At 37.8% G+C, this 16,058-nt stretch overlaps 1 protein-coding gene across 1 annotated transcript in view; it reads right to left on the bottom strand.

Moving 5' to 3' along the window:
• PLA2R1 (phospholipase A2 receptor 1) overlaps nt 1-16,058 on the bottom strand; it is a 41,534-nt gene that overhangs the window by 13,874 nt on the left and 11,602 nt on the right. The window contains exons 8-18 of the mRNA XM_054175231.1: nt 14,796-14,953; nt 13,533-13,640; nt 10,666-10,778; nt 8,444-8,613; nt 7,226-7,428; nt 6,344-6,489; nt 5,759-5,843; nt 4,736-4,868; nt 4,259-4,294; nt 2,981-3,138; nt 47-111 (exon numbers count right to left, since the gene is read on the bottom strand). Of these exons, the coding sequence (XP_054031206.1) occupies nt 47-111; nt 2,981-3,138; nt 4,259-4,294; nt 4,736-4,868; nt 5,759-5,843; nt 6,344-6,489; nt 7,226-7,428; nt 8,444-8,613; nt 10,666-10,778; nt 13,533-13,640; nt 14,796-14,953 (1,375 nt within the window). The remainder of the gene's footprint in view (nt 1-46; nt 112-2,980; nt 3,139-4,258; nt 4,295-4,735; nt 4,869-5,758; nt 5,844-6,343; nt 6,490-7,225; nt 7,429-8,443; nt 8,614-10,665; nt 10,779-13,532; nt 13,641-14,795; nt 14,954-16,058) is intronic.

Genomic DNA, 16,058 nt, shown 5'->3' with positions numbered 1-16,058 from the left:
CTGAGTAGAAGGGCACACTGGCAGCAGAAGTGTAGGTAATTCTTACCGAAACTCATCGCTGAGGTTGTCGGCATGCAATCCAATCCACCAGTGAACATCACTGTTCGATAGCTATGAAAAAAATGTTTGCCCATATGTTTAAGCTGTTGCTGCCTTCTTATCAAAGCATTACAAACTCCTAAAGTCAGACTGTATTCAGACATATAGCATCTCCACAGGATTCTAATGGGAGGAAAAGGTGCTAAATTCTGCCCCTGTCACATCACTTTAGTAAAGTTATTTACATAAGTAGGCATAATTAGCCCCTAGTTTCCACTAGATTGTCAACTAGGAATTTACAATGTTATGAATTTACAGCCTATCTTGCTTGAAAAGGACTATAGTTTTAGGCCAGAACTTGGTTTTCCCCAGCTCTTAAAAATAGACAACATCCAGTATTTCCTTTTAGTGTTACTATACAGTTGGTTCTTCATGTTTCCAAAATGTTTTCTATGAACATTTACTGACTTTGTATAGCTCATACAAGAAATTCCTAGAGATGCTTTCCTGACTGTTTTTCTCAGGAGCAACATGCTTTCTACTCTTAACAGGCAAAGTACTATGGAAAAGTGCCAGAAATCATGTAATTCAAATAGCTACTTATTGCTGTGCTGACTTGATTCCGCCTTAAACTGTGAACAGCCTTCACTTTCAGGATTAGCTACTACATAGCCACAGTTTTGGGGTCTTAGGGAGAAAGCCAACAATGACAAAAAAGTTCTGAATTTGCAGGATACTGGAAAAGACACCTTGTTTCTCAGAAGGAGCTATTTTTCTCCCAAAAAAAGAACTGAAGTACAGCCTGCGTTGTTTCAAACACACTGTCCTTGCCGTTGTAATTAGGATTGTACCAGTTTACAACTTACATAGCAATGGCAAACGAAGAAAATAGACATTTCTTAAAAAGAGACTCAGGAATGCTATTTGATTTGGTATGGCCTTGCCTCTGAGTTTAGTTTTCCAATCACAGCACTCAGCCTACACATTACCATTTAAAAAGAAACAGCAGAAAATGTTATTTCAAATTCCATGCTAAGAAATTTTAACCCAAGTTTTCCAGTCACACATGCAAAGTCTACTCAGACTGCTGAGTATTATTTTAGTGATTGCCATCCTTACTCCTGCTTCCCAAGGAAACCAGTTATAATCACTGAGGGACACACCTGGCTATACTGGGAAAGATTAGCCAAAGGCAGCAGGCTTTAAAATAGCCACATGTGCTATGTTCTGAGACAAAACTTCAAGGAACTTAACTTGATTTCCAATTCCAAGGGAGCAAACTTGGCTTTTACATCACAGACTGCTTGCAGTCTGTCATTAAACCGCACTAAATTTAATGATCCACTTTCAAAAGATCTCTTAAGTAAACATGACTTTAAAGAAGCACTCTGATTAACCATTTTAAGTGATCTTAAATAATAATAAAAGTAGTGTATTTTTTCAAAGTTATGATAATTTTTAAACAATAAACAATCAGTGTTAGGTAATGTAGTAATTGCACCACATCTGTCTCTAGTAGAAATGGAAGAAGACGGTTTTGTCAGTTATGCTGCTCTTTCATTTCACATTATTTCTGCCATAAACTGTTGGTTTAAATCCAGCTCATGTTTGAATACACAATTATGTCTGAATACAAAATTACTGAAATAGCAGATACAAATGATCCATAACTTCTTAGAAACCTAAAACCCCCATCAACCTAAAAACTCCAACACAATTCTGCCTATGCTTTCTGTTACGAGCTAAAAGCGGAGAAAGCTGCATAAGCAAACTAAGCATGGCTCAAGAGCTTTTCTGCCAGGTCCTAGTTCTTTTTAAAATGATGTTAAGATATCCCTTTACACTACAGCCATGCAACTTGGCCCTCAGTGAGGCAGACAGATTACTTTTATTCAGGGGTTTGTGGTTTTACTGGTTGGTTGGGTTTTTTTGGTTTTACTGAGAACACCTACAAGAAAACAGTTTCTTGGGAATTAATCTGCTTCTGCAGCTATTTCTCAGCTTTAAAACTGTTCATTACAGAAGAGTGGTTCTACAGAAATTCTGTTTTCATGCAAAGGAGGGAATTTAAGAGACAGAAAGCCTTTTTTTTCCATATAAATAGTCACAAAGGGATTTAACTCAGGAGACACCATAAAAATGTGTGGACACATGAGAATGTTGCCCAAGCTGGCATACAAAGAGGTAAAGTACTTTATTTTCCATGCTCATAAGCACCCACTTCTATGGTTTAGAATTACAGATTTAATTAAGGTACAGAGAAATTGCTGATTCTTCATTCTTGGCCATCTCTCCCCAAGAGCAACTTTTCTAATCATCATGTAGAAGATTAAAACTATGAAGATCATTTAAAATATCTGGCTTTACTGCACGTATCATGCTAATATACCCTACTGAAATATCTTTTGATGTTGCCATCTGATGACCACCTACAAGTTACTGAATGGGAACAAGATATAACTGTGGAACTGTGCCGCACCAGGAGACATCCTGGTGGATGTAGAACTGCTGTGTGAATACCTGATGAACTCCAAGTCCCCTTGGTCATGGAAAGATAGGGCAAGAAGAAGAAACAGAGATGCAAGTACAGCACATGAAACAATTTTCTCTTTACCCCCAGTTACTTAAAGTCTTTGGGATAGGAAGATGTTATTTCGTTCTTGTGTCTTTTGAGCCAGGCTGACTGACTCGCTCATTATCAGAGATGAGTCTGCAGATTCAGAAATGTTACTGACTTCTTCAGCTAATAGGGCTTCAGGGAGAAATGCAGAAAATGAGAACAGCAAGAGCATTATTTCTAAAGTAAAATGTCTTTGGATTCTACCTGGAGCAAAAGGAAACCAGATATTCCAAAAGCAGCAGCTAAAAATAGCCAGTTGTTGCCTAAGGGTTTATTTTTCCAAGGGGAAAGTTTTTTTTCCAAGGGGGAGAGTTTTGTTACCTTCTTAATTTTCTTTTGAATAAAGGCTTGCTCATCAGAAGAATTTATTGTTGCCACTCTACTGCGAAGCCAGACACAGACAAACTCATAGGTTTCCCAGTCCGTAGGATTGACATGGAAAAGATACTCTGCTCCTTGATAATATGACCATGGCAACTCTAGAAAATGAGCAAAAGGGTCAGTGGTGTGCAGAAGTAAAAATTTCATTTCAAGTCTCATTCTTTGTCACTCCCATGGCCTGCCTTCAGCCATGTGTCAGAGAACAAATCTGCCACAAGTTACAGCAGACCCATATTTACCATGTGAATTCTTGAAAGAAAAAAACTGTGCTATGAGTCGTCATCTTTTTTTTCCCACAGAATCAAGAAGGTTGGAAGAGACCTCAAAGATCATCAAGTCCAATCTGTCACCACAGACCTCATGACTAAACCACGGCACCAAATGCCACATCCAATCTCCTCTTGAACACCTCCAGGGATGGTGACTCCACCACCTCCCTGGACAGCACATTCCAATGGTGAACGACTCTCAGTGAAGAACTTTCTCCTCACCTCGAGCCTAAACTTCCCCTGGTGCAGCTTGAGACTGTGTCCTCTTTGTTCTGGTGCTGGTTGCCTGGGAGAAGAGACCAACCCCCACCTGGCTACAACCACCCTTCAGGTAGTTGTAGACAGCAATAAGACCTCCTCTTCTCCAGGCTAAACAATCCCAGCTCCCTCAGCCTCTCCTCGCAGGGCTTGTGCTTGAGTCCTCTCACCAGCCTTGTTGCCCTTGTCTGGACACATTCAAGTGTCTCAATGTCCTTCTTAAACTGAGAGGCCCAGAACTGGACACAGTACTCAAGGTGTGGTCTAACCAGTGCTGAGTACAGGGGCACAATGACTTCCCTGCTCCTGCTGGCCACACTATTCTTGATGCATGCCAGGATGCCATTGGCCTTCTTGGTCACCTGGGCACACTGCTTTTTTCCTGCTGTTTTCTATGATACTGCAGTGAAGTTAAGTGTGTTGCCCAACCTTTACAAAAAGGCAGTTTTAATGTGATGGAGAGGTTGTCAGACTCCTGTGCTTTAACACTGGCACCATTCTTTTACCTAATCAAAGAAGTATCTGATGTTTCAGTGCTCCTAAACGGCAGATTTTGATCTGCAGGAACACGTTCCTACAGAGTTCCTTAATATGAATTTTTAACACTGAACATTTTTTAATTTTTACCAACGCCTTAAATCGTATTTCCAAGTTATAATGTTTCAAGATGCAAAAAAAAATGTTTTCATACCAGCTAGGTACCAATCTGGATTCTTTGGTTTAACACCTGCAAAAATACAGAAATGAATTAAAACATTGCTGATTAAGCACGGAAAGAGACATTTCACTGGAACTGCTTTCTCCATATGGCAAGGATTTAATCAAAATCGTGAATAATATTGCTATTTTTATTCAGGAACAATCAAAAGGAGTTAAATATGGAATAAAATAAAATAATTCACACACTTGCTAAACAACACTTTTAGTAACCCTTATAAATAAGGATAATTCCTCCTAGCTGCTTTCCATTTTTAAACTGACTGCACATATTAAACCTGACAACTGGCCAACAAATCCTAATGGCCACTTACAGCATTGCCATGATTTCATGCAGAAGACCAGAAGAACTCAAGATGTGGCAAAAAAACCCCAGGCTTTTAGATACTTTTCCCCCTTGTCTCTCCTGAATTGCAAGTAAACAGACAACACACGTCAATTAACATCTCACCTTTTGGTATTTTGCATATCCATTCACGCCTTTCATTGCAGTGTGCTGGAAACACTGTTCTATTTACTTTGAACACACCACAGTTTCTTGAATCATCTTCAACATACTTGCTCTCCAAAAATGAAGAGACAACCTGAAAACAGCACATTATCTTTCTCCAACAATCCAAGATGAAGCCTTTCAAAATTTCATTGTGGAGAAAAAGGAAAGATTTTGGGAGATGTGTATGGTAAGAACATCATAAGCAACAACTAGAGGACCACCTAAATTATGGTGGTAAAATCTGAAAAATGGGGTCAATAATCATGTTGTCTCAATATCCTGTCCAACCTTCCCATATTACATGAGACTCCTTTGTAAAAATAATTCAACAGCTATGAAACCTAACATCTTTTCAAACTATTAGCTATAGTGGATATCTAACAGTCTTTGCTTTGGTACAACACATTCATGACTGAACTTTCCTCTTGCACTCTGAAATTACTTTAGTAAAAATAACAGAGTTATTTTGTTCTTTAAGGCTGCAAACCAGTTAGTTTAAAAACTGACCCTGCTTCAGTTGCTTGGTGTTTAAATCCAAAGTACTACACCATTAACATTGATGTAGCACCAAGATCTTCAAGCATGCAAAAATGAAGACATATAGCTCTGAATGCAGGCGTGAACTTAACAGAGAACAAATAAAGTTTGTATCCACAGCTCATGCAAGGGTTTGCCAGTAAGTGTGCCAGTGTATATGTATGTAAATATGTGGCACACGTTTAGAACACATAAAACACATGTGTGCATTCTGCATAACCCTAACAAATTCCTTTCACAGCTGCACAGCCCTTTTGCATAGGAGCCTCTTTTAATAGTGGTGTACTATTAACCCTATTGTAACAAATACTTGAAGTGAAGTACAGGGATATGAAAACCAAACAGTTCTCCTGGGCAATGCTTGTTCACAAGGCTCATTTTTGTGAACTTATGCACAGCTATGACTTTAAAGGTTACCGAAATATATAGTATACAGATAGTTACAGGTGTTCTGTCAGACCACTGCCATGTCCCTCCAGAAAGCCAATTTCTTTTATTAAATCCAATCCAAAACTGTCTTTCTTCAACCCTGTGATGGAAACAAAGAAAACAGCATTCCTCAAGCACATTTTCCTTAGCTATTTCAGAATTCATGTTTGAAATAAAGCAAATACCTGTATTAATTTGTTCTTGAATCAAATATATCATTCCGTAATACATTTCTTACTGTATTACACATGTACATTTCTTATATCCTTGAATAAAACCAGGTTTTCTACTAAAATCTTAAATTGTATTTTTTAAAGATAAACCAATTTAAAATAGCATTCGAATTGCCAAACTTCCATTTCAACACAGAATGTCAACTCCTAGGACTATCACGTTGACATTAACAGTTGCTGAACATCTCCCCCAGAGATTATCTTCAAGAAGAATCACTTTAGTGTTTTCATGCATGTCTAGGTTCATTTTAGAGTAGAGACTTCTGCAGCCATTAGAAAAGAGCACAAAAGACCTAAAATTGTAGATCAGTTTTACATATTGGTACAATTAAGATAAATCTTGTTGGGTGTTAAAACAAATATTTACCTGTCAAAATTTGTATATAATAAATTGTTTAAAAACGTCTCTTCATAGATATGGCTAAAACTAGCAAGATGTGCTCCAAAATCTTGGCACAATTCTTCTGCTTCTTCCCATGTTCTTCTCATTAAAATTTTTTCATTGTGAAATATCTGCAATAAACTGAACACTGTGAGAAATGATTTTGGAGAGCAGTTGTTTCAGAAATCCATAAAAATCAAGTACTATTCATAGTTTTCCTACAGCGGAGTCATGTATATTGCAAGGATAGTTCTGATTCTTAGGACTTTCATTCACTTCAAAATGCAGTGAATGATGGTAAAAATTAATTTTTGTTTGTTGAATGAAAAAAAAACCACGCCACACTTTATCAAAAATATTTAGAATCATAGAATGAACAAGGTTGGAAAAGACCACAAAGATCATCAAGTCCCAACTGTCACCACAGACCTCATGCCTGCCAGACCATGGCACCAAGTGCCACATCCAATTCCCTCTTGAACACCTCCAGGGACAGCGACTCCACCACCTCCCTGGGCAGCACATTCCAATGGCTAACGACTCTCTCAGTGAGGAACTTTCTCTTCACCTCAAGCCTAAACTTCCCCTGGTGCAGCTTGAGACTGTGTTCTCTTGTTCTGGTGCTGGTTGCCTGAGAGAAGAGACCGACCCCCTCCTGGCTACAGCCACCCTTCAGGTAGTTGTAGACAGCAATGAGGTCTCCCCTGAGCCTCCTCTTCTCCAGGCTAAACAATCCGAGCTCCCTCAGCCTCTCCTCGTAAGGCTTCTGCTCGCTCACACCAGCTCCGTTTCCCGTCTCTGGACATGCTCAGTCTACCCCTAAGCTGAGACAGCATCAGAAAAATTCAAAGCAAGTTTGTCAAGTACCTTGTAGCAGTTGAGCAGATTAGCTTCAGACTCCCATCCAAAATAGCAGGAACTCAAATGTTTTTGAAAAGTAAGTTCTGGTTCTTCATATGAATTGATTTTTTGCTTGCACAATGACATTGCTTTGAAGTTCCTACAGCTTTTCACCTCCCAATAACCAACAGGGTGCTGCCCTCGCATAGCCACACATCCTCCAGAACGACCTAGGCATGGCAGGAAGTATTTAGTATCAGAATAAAGCATTTAAATTTTGTGAACTTCCTGGTGAATTGACTGTTTTATTGGCATCAGATTCGAGGATAAAGCTTTGATGAATTTACAAAAGTAGCAAATTCTCTGGTCAGCAACCAGCTTATAAACCTGTATTGATTACTTATCGTAAAATGAACTGTGACAAAGGGGTCTTCTCACAAAATGCAGATTAAATGCAATTTAACGTAGTACTTCCGGAGATTGCAAGAGTAAAGCAATAAAACATAGTTTTATTAGTGAAATTGGCAATTAGTGAAATGTGGTGCCTATTATTATGCCTCTATTCTCATGTACTGCTAAGTTCACATTTCAAAGACTGAATAAATATTTAATTTCCTTGGGGTTTGTTTTCTTGGAATGTTTTCTTTGGGTTACTGTAAAACAAGCAAAATTAAGCAAGCAAACTAAGTGTCAACAAACTAAAGGGGAAGAACAAGAACATTCCATAGTATTGTTGACAGAAAGGTATCTAAGACAATCTCTGTCCTCTTTTTTGTTTTTCATATGAAATGCAAATTACAAACTGTTAGTGAATAAAATTTATAACTTCTCTGGGATCTTTTGCCGGAAGTCCCAGGAAGCCCTGAGGGCATCCTTGAACAGGGCATAAATTAAAATATCTCATAGAAAAATGTCAGAGATTATCTGTGTCTGCAAGAAGAATGTGGTTGATAGTTTTCCCCCTGCCAGATCAGGGGGTGAGGAGAGTGACATCCAGTGCTCCACACAACCAGGGAGCCCGTGATAACGGCACCCGGACGGGAAGCAGGGAAGGAAGCTCTGGCTTCTCCACAAATGACAATTCATCCTTACAGAATCAACAAAAAATGTAAACTTATCTCTCTCCTCTTTTGGCCTGGCAGGGAGGGAAGGACTCTTTCGCGACTACTAAGCTACTAGTGGCAGGGAAAGGGAGCGCACTAACACCGTCCAAGCCATTTCTGTTTTTATTGGCACAATACTCACGTGGCTCGTACTTGTTCCAGTTTGTGTAGCTCACAGAGCTATTCTTTCCTGCTGTACTTAGCCAAAAGTATTCTCCTGTGTTGTTAAGGTCTTGCAATCCTATCCAAAAATAAGTTCTTTCAGATTTGACCATGCTACGAATCATGCTGTTGATAAAAGCTTGTTCAAACCTTAATAAAATAATCAAGACAAAAAGTTCATTAAATTATATAGGTCTATTGGTATTTCAGTGAATACCTCTCATTAAATGATTTAAATAATGCAAAAAGATAAAAATAGTGATACTTAATTTTCTTTATGGAATGCTGTGGGGAACTTTAGGCACAAATCTGTAACTTTTTCCCTATTTTTTTTTCCTACTGTTTGTGCATATGGAAGAAACAGTAGATTAAGATCTTAATAACTCAGTGCTTGAACTACAAGATGAGAAGCCAGATTATTATTAATGATGCACAAGTAAAAATAAGAAACTCCTTGTATAAATGAGGAAAAAAGGGAGGTCTAAAAAAGCCATAGAAGGAAAAGGGGAAAAAAAAAAAAAAAAAAAAAAAGCAGCTCTGCACAGAAGGATCTTGTTGGAATTGAACACAAAAACCAGCACTAAGAAACCAGAGCTGAAGGACTCAAAGCACCAGCTTATCTGACTACAGCAGAAATCACTTTTTCTTTCTTTAATTTCTTCGTTAAGGTTCTGTCAGAGATTTACACCTTTTTGCAAGTTATAAATGTTTCACATCGTAAGTGATTTGTCACTTAAATGTAATTTATTCAGATATAATTGCTATAGGATTATACAAAAAAAGATTAAGTTTATGAGCACATTTAATTGGCTTCCTATGAGAACATATAGCAAAGAAAATTCCCAGTTTGTTAAAGACTTGTACAACCTCTTGGTTTCAAATATTGTGAAAAGAATGGCTAAATACCACAAAGATGACATTAAAGTGGAAAAAAAAAAAAGAGGATGCATCAGTAACACTAAATGAAAGTTTTCAGTCACTCTCAATTTTCGTTTTCCTCAGCACATTATCTTTTTATATGAGCTCCTCTTCCTCCTCAACCTACTTCGTAACAAATATTTTAGGATCAATACCCTGAAAAACCTCTTGCATTTTTCACACCAGAACAACAAATCTCAGCAGTAATTAAAATAAGCCCAAAGCTAAACCAACAACTAGCTTCCTCTGGCACTCCAGCACTGGAACTGGGAACTAACATAATAAACAGTGATGGCTACACCTAGCAAAAATCAAATACAAATAAATAAGCAAAAAAGTCAAAGATGTGCTTCCAGTAAGGTACAGCATGCCCTCAGCTCCTTGTTTGAGCTGCAAATACTCAGCTGCAAGAATTTGCCCTTTACCCTCCCTGTAAGGATTACTGTCTTACTGCTGAATAGCACTGTATGCGTTGGGCACAATCCTGAAACCACCTGGCAGGCAGCATTCCCCTTGATGTAAACCTTGTAAATTTTCCTAAAATTTCTAGCTATCAATCATTTGATTGCTGGTGGTTACAGTAATTCTCTCCATCCTAAAGGGAGGGAAGATTTCCTCCTTTTTTTCCCCCCAGCAAATGTGAAATTTCAAGTATATCTGTACTCTATCTAACAGTACGTCATAAACTTCAATGGGAATCCAATGCATAGGATAAATCACAAAGACACCCGAGAAAACCCAAGCATCTGAACATCTGCAGAGAAAGCCTTTGCTGAAGCTGGTACACAGGAACAAAGCTAGGGAAGACAGATCTCAAATGTTTTCAAACATTTATTCTCTCCTCCTGTTTGCTGAGAACTCAAGTAAAAGGCATACACAAGTGGAAACATTTATAAAACATAAATTGATTTTGATTAAAATTGGATATCTTTTTATTAGAAAAAATAAATATATTTTCCTTTTTATCAGTTTCCATGTACTCCACTATTAACATTTCTAAAAGATGTTACATATCTCTGTAGAAAGAATTTTGTTTAGATTTCTGCATGCTCATGTGTGCACATTGCTATAAATGTTTATGAGCCTAACAATTGCTTTTTACTAGATTCACTTTCAATTAAAAAATAAAACAAAGCACACCTTTGATTTTAAGCCAGTGTTAGTAATTATGCTCACCTCACGCAAATATTTCAGAGTGGTAACACCTTTTGCCATGCAACACTTTCTAAAGTTAGAACAGCTCTTGTTAGAGGTATCTTCACGCTGTCTAATAGAATTGACTACCTGTTTGTTATTGATACAAGTGCAGATGGGCAGAAATAACCACTGGAAGCATGTTCAAAACTTCGAGGGGTACTGTCGATTTTGTAACAATATCCACCATGTCTTTCCCATCCCTTAAAAGAAATGAACATTATTTTATAGATTATTAATTATTGTAGAGTTGTTAAAATCCTGAGTCCCCTTTTGTACTTCCTGTCCAATCACCACTGACATCCCTATAGCCCTTTTCCCTTCTGCTGTGATTCAACAGCAGTTACCCTCAAGGTCACAGAAAACAGCTACAAAATAGTAAGTGCCATGAAGATATCCAGCTACTTCAGTACAAAACCTTGGGGACAACAAACAAAGCTAAGCTAGCAGGAGGAACGTTTGACAAAGAAGATGGTAGCATTTTTCACTCAAAGAGTGGTATATTTGTAGATCTCACTAAGTAATGCTATGAACGCAAAGGGTTCACATGAGTTCAGTGGGAACTGGGCAAGCACTTTGACAGGATACCAAATGTGGGCTGTTAGATACACAGATCTTAAAAGACTCAGGAAATCCCCTGCATGGTTGGGGGTCAAGGGAAAACTGGGAGGAGCATTATCTGTATTTGCTCTGTCCTGCTCTTTCCCAAATATCACTTGCAGCCACCTGCGGGAGGCAGAACAAGAGAGAGGCCCAATAGACCCTTATTCTAGCAGCTGCCTTTCTGCCCTTTTACAAGGTTTTGTGGCCTCAACGGTAATTCTGTTCTTAAAAGCAGCAATTGTCTTCTGTTACAACAGCAATCAAGACAAATGTTCAATTTAGTACTATACTGTTATCATTTGATGTACTAATTAAAGCACAGAGGACCAGGGAAAGTCACCAGTACAAATACAGTCACTTCTGCACACAGAATCCAGCAACTCAATTATCAAGCAGCTGAAACTCCACAGCCTGTTTCAATAGCTGGTCAAAAGAAAAGAAAAGGTTTTAAATAGTTATTTCAGTGTTGGGGAAAAACTGCCCAGCGAATCTGACCTATGCAATGAAATATTTATTCTCTGTAATACCCTGCTGACTAGGAAAAGAGCTGACCTGCTAAGGGAAAAAAGCGCTTATCACTTTTTACGTCTTAGGATGACAGAGGTGTAAGAAAGAGGGAGCTCAGGTTTCTGGTAACTTGACATGGACATACTGCAAAAACTGCAATCAGTGGAAGTTAAAGGCTAGTCCATTTGATGCACAAGCCATAAAATCAACATGAGATGAAAGCTCAGTAATAACATGTAAGACTACAAAACCTTAGAGGGGCAAACAACTATGCCTGAGGCCAAAGCTCCCTGTGAGTCCATGTTGCTATCCAACATGAATGACAGTAGGAGGTTAACGCAGCAAAAGATCAAATATGAGAAATGGCAGCAGCTATTCTGTACATTTAAGGTAAGTCAGCAATAGAAAAATTGGGGGGGGGGGGGGGGGGGGGGAGGTAAATCTAGATGAAATACTCAGCCCTGAAAAATTAGGTCAATAACGAGAAATGATATATACACTGAGTGTTAAAAGAGAGTGAATTGTCAGGATGAAGTGTCTGAAATCAAATGTAGCTTTTAGTATGCCTAGTACTGATTTCTTTTGATTAAATGAATGCAGCTCTTTTCACATTAGAAAAAGATCTATCAAAACCAAGGTTTCAACATGCCATGAAACACCAAGAAGCAGAGAGTTTATCTTGAATTCCTACACATTTTGCCAGAGCAGACTGAACTACCTAGGACTAGTGATTCAGACTCTTAAGTCTCAGTCCCATGAGGAACCAGAAGTGCAACTGGAAATCTAGATGCTTTGCATGTTTTTCACGTGGTCAGGACAGTGGCAAACATTTCTTACATTAACAACACTAATATCTTGAATGATAAAGTACATTGATCCAAATAAAATGAATGTAGTTACCCTAATTTTTTTAAAATCCTAAATTGAAACCAAGCAGTAATTTCTGCCTCTACAACAGTATGGCCAGAATGCTGGATCTGACCATCATCTGGTCCCCATGTCTGGGGAAAGATTGCATCTGACTCCAAAAAGTTCTGCTTCAACCTTCTTATAATTCAACTGAACTGGTCGTATTGTTTGACCTCTGAAGAAAAAGGACAGAAAATAAAGCAAACAAAGAAACAAAAATCCAATGAAGACTAAAGCATAAAGCAAGCTAAAGAAGTGAGATTTTTGTTGACAGAAAAACAGTTCACAAAATTCCTCCAGAGTTTTGAATAAAACACAGTCTACAAGATTGCACTTTTCACACTGTGAAAAGTAACCAATGACAAATAAAATCATACTTTAACACTTTGACTACAGGAATGCAAAGTCTAAAAGCCCGAAAACCTGCTGCAATGTCCTATTTAGATAGCTGTGCTCCTTTCCATTTGTGTTTGAAAGAAAAAAGGAATGTTAATGTACGAGTGGAAGAGTTCATTCTCCTGTCAATGAAACTGATTGTTTTTCACCCTGACATTCCTTTTCAATGTATGAAAACCATGTGTGGGATGAAGCATCATATAACAGCCATTATTTGCACAGATGGTGGGCAAAAGAGTTTTCACTTTTGATCTAGAAAGGAATAGGAACTTGGGTCACAACTGCTGGGAATGCAACAAGCCGTGAAAGGCTGCTTGGGAAAGCTTTTCATCATACATTAATATTTAGTTTACATGCTTTTAGAGCAATGAGATATTTTTTTCCCTAGCAAAATATGTATGTCTTTAATATGAAACCCTAAAATTATGCATCTGTTCACATCCATATGTTCTCTAGGTACATTTAGAGGTTTCCTGTATAATTCTATTAAGTAAGGCTCCCAAACAAAAGACAAAACCCCCCCAAACTACAAAACTCCTTACCTCTGGACAGCTAGATTCCAGCTCAGTAGAGACATTATTAAATTCCCCCACTTTTTTGCAAATGTAGAAAGATCTGTCTTCACATTTTTTAACCTTCCAGTGTCCCTCCTAAAGGATAAAAGGAAGCATAATCTGTACATACTCATTCTCATGCATGCCTATGCACAAATTAGATTACACTCCATGCTCCTATTTTGACTTTTCAGTAAAAATAAGCAATTTTTCTCACTCCATTTATATATCCTTAGATGGACCACTTATTTCTACCAACAGTGTCAGCAGGACTTTTCAAATCAATCATACAAAAGGGTTTGTCTCTTTGAATCACTCTCTGGGACATAATGCACTTTAATTAACACACACTATGGCCATGCCAGAGCATGTATTTTTCAGAACAGACAGGAACTTTCTTCCTATTTATTATAGTACTTTGTAAGATTAATGTTTATATTTGAACAGTCCTTACTTAAGATTTTATAAAGCTTGTTTGACAAAAGTTTCAGACATCTATACATATTGGACCTCTATAAAAAAAAATAATCTTGAAGAATTTTATCTTGAATCTCCTTTTCCTTTGTATTTTACATTCTCATTTCTTTGCTACTAGGTAAAACACAGGTTTGTGTAGCTAAACCAACCTCACAATTATACAAATGCTCTATTTTCTACTTGTAATGGGAACCCGCTTTTCCAGGTCACTGTAATTGTCTTGGCTTTCCCATGAGTTACAGATTACAACCTGGACCCAACGCTGGAGAGACAATAAAACATTTGAACATTACTCCTGGTTTTACAACACTATTATCTGTTTTTGAAAGATGCTACACAACATTTATAAATATTGGCAGCAGGATAAAATAGGCATAGCTGATAGTCTCTCAAAATACTGTTTTGAAGCTTTCAAGGCCAGAATTGATGCATCGTAAGTTATGATAGACACTACTTGCATTTTAAATTACTTTGTCTTTATCAAAACATCTACTCATATTTGTTCTCTTCCACTTGGCAAGGATTATGTATGTAACATTGTTTTGTTAACATGAGCTCAAAACCCATGATTCATTTTCTGTGCCATCAGCACTACAAAATATATTGGTTTCTAAAGGCTACACTGTGTTTAGCACAACATGAATATATTCCACATCAAAAACAAAGTCATACTACAGGTCATGGCTTTAAAAAGTACCCACAGTGAGAAAATAAATTATGAGGTAGAATAAAAGTGTCTAATTTTTTTTTTTCCCAAAAGAAAAGGAAACTTACAGATCCTTGTGCTGAAACACAGAGTTGTCCTGTTCTTTGAAAGGTGTTAGGTTCCTGGCTGTGCCAGTTACAGAACTTTACTGAGGTGCTATCTGACCACTCAAAAACAACAGGGGTGTTATTACTGTATAACCCAATCCATGTTTCAGTTACATTTTCTGTAAAAGAGTAAGTGAGTTCAGATTTTCATGGTGAAGAAATGATGTCTGTTGCTCCTGTAACATCGACACCACCTCTAAAATTATTCACGGGATTTTCATAAGAATTATCTTTTTAAACAAACAAACAAACAAAACAAAACAAACAAAAAAGTGTGAACTTTAGGAAACCTTAGGGATGAGATAATGCTCTACTGCTCTTGAAGACTAAATTATTTCAAAAATAGATCAACACAGATGATATATGTTTAGAAATACTGAAAATTACAAATCAAGAACATATGCACTTTCCTGAAGTGCACAGGACAGAAACCCTGCTATGGAAGGGAAAGATTTCTTCTTACAGTCTTCCATGGCACATGGGTTTACATTTTCTCTGGGTGATGTTTTCAAGTCCCAGCGACAGCACAGCTGTAGCCACAATAGCTGGCAAACATAGGAACGGTAAAGCTTGTGGTTTGATTTAATGGCTCGTTTGATCAGCAATTTGAACCAGGAAAAATAGACAGGCTTTTGAGCATGTAAGCCTTTCTGAAGAGAACCTTGAAGCAGGTTTGAAATAGAAACAGACAACTTTGAAGCTGAATACAAACGGAGAACAATTATATCTATCCATTACAGCAACTCAGGAAGCAATGGTATTTGGTGTCTATGGAAGGTGTTAATAGAGGTAAGGAAGATTAACCACTACATTATCTCCTAAGAGAAAGACAGACAGGACAGCAAAGAGGATGGATGGCAGGGGAAAGGATAATGGCAGATGATGTCCAGTAAATCCAGTGTAACACTCCATCCCTGCTGAGACAAAGTTGATAAAACACATTACTGTGCCTCAGCTCTGGGAAGATTAAACTCATGGCCAAACTGTGCAGCTCTGCCAGCACACTTTTATCAGCTAGAGGCACAAAATATTAACTTTTCTTTGCTGTTGTTATAAAACCATAGAATCATTAATGTTGGAAAAGACCTTTAACACCATTGAGTCCAACCATTAACCTAGCACTGCTAAGTACACCACCAAATCACATCCCTAAGCACCACATCTACGTATTTTTTAAATACCTCCAGGAATGGTGACTCCACTTTTCTGGACAGCCTGTTACAA

This window comes from Dryobates pubescens, chromosome 2, assembly GCF_014839835.1.
Source record: "Dryobates pubescens isolate bDryPub1 chromosome 2, bDryPub1.pri, whole genome shotgun sequence".
Lineage (NCBI taxonomy): Eukaryota > Metazoa > Chordata > Aves > Piciformes > Picidae > Dryobates > Dryobates pubescens.
This window is presented reverse-complemented; position numbering and strand designations above follow the sequence as displayed.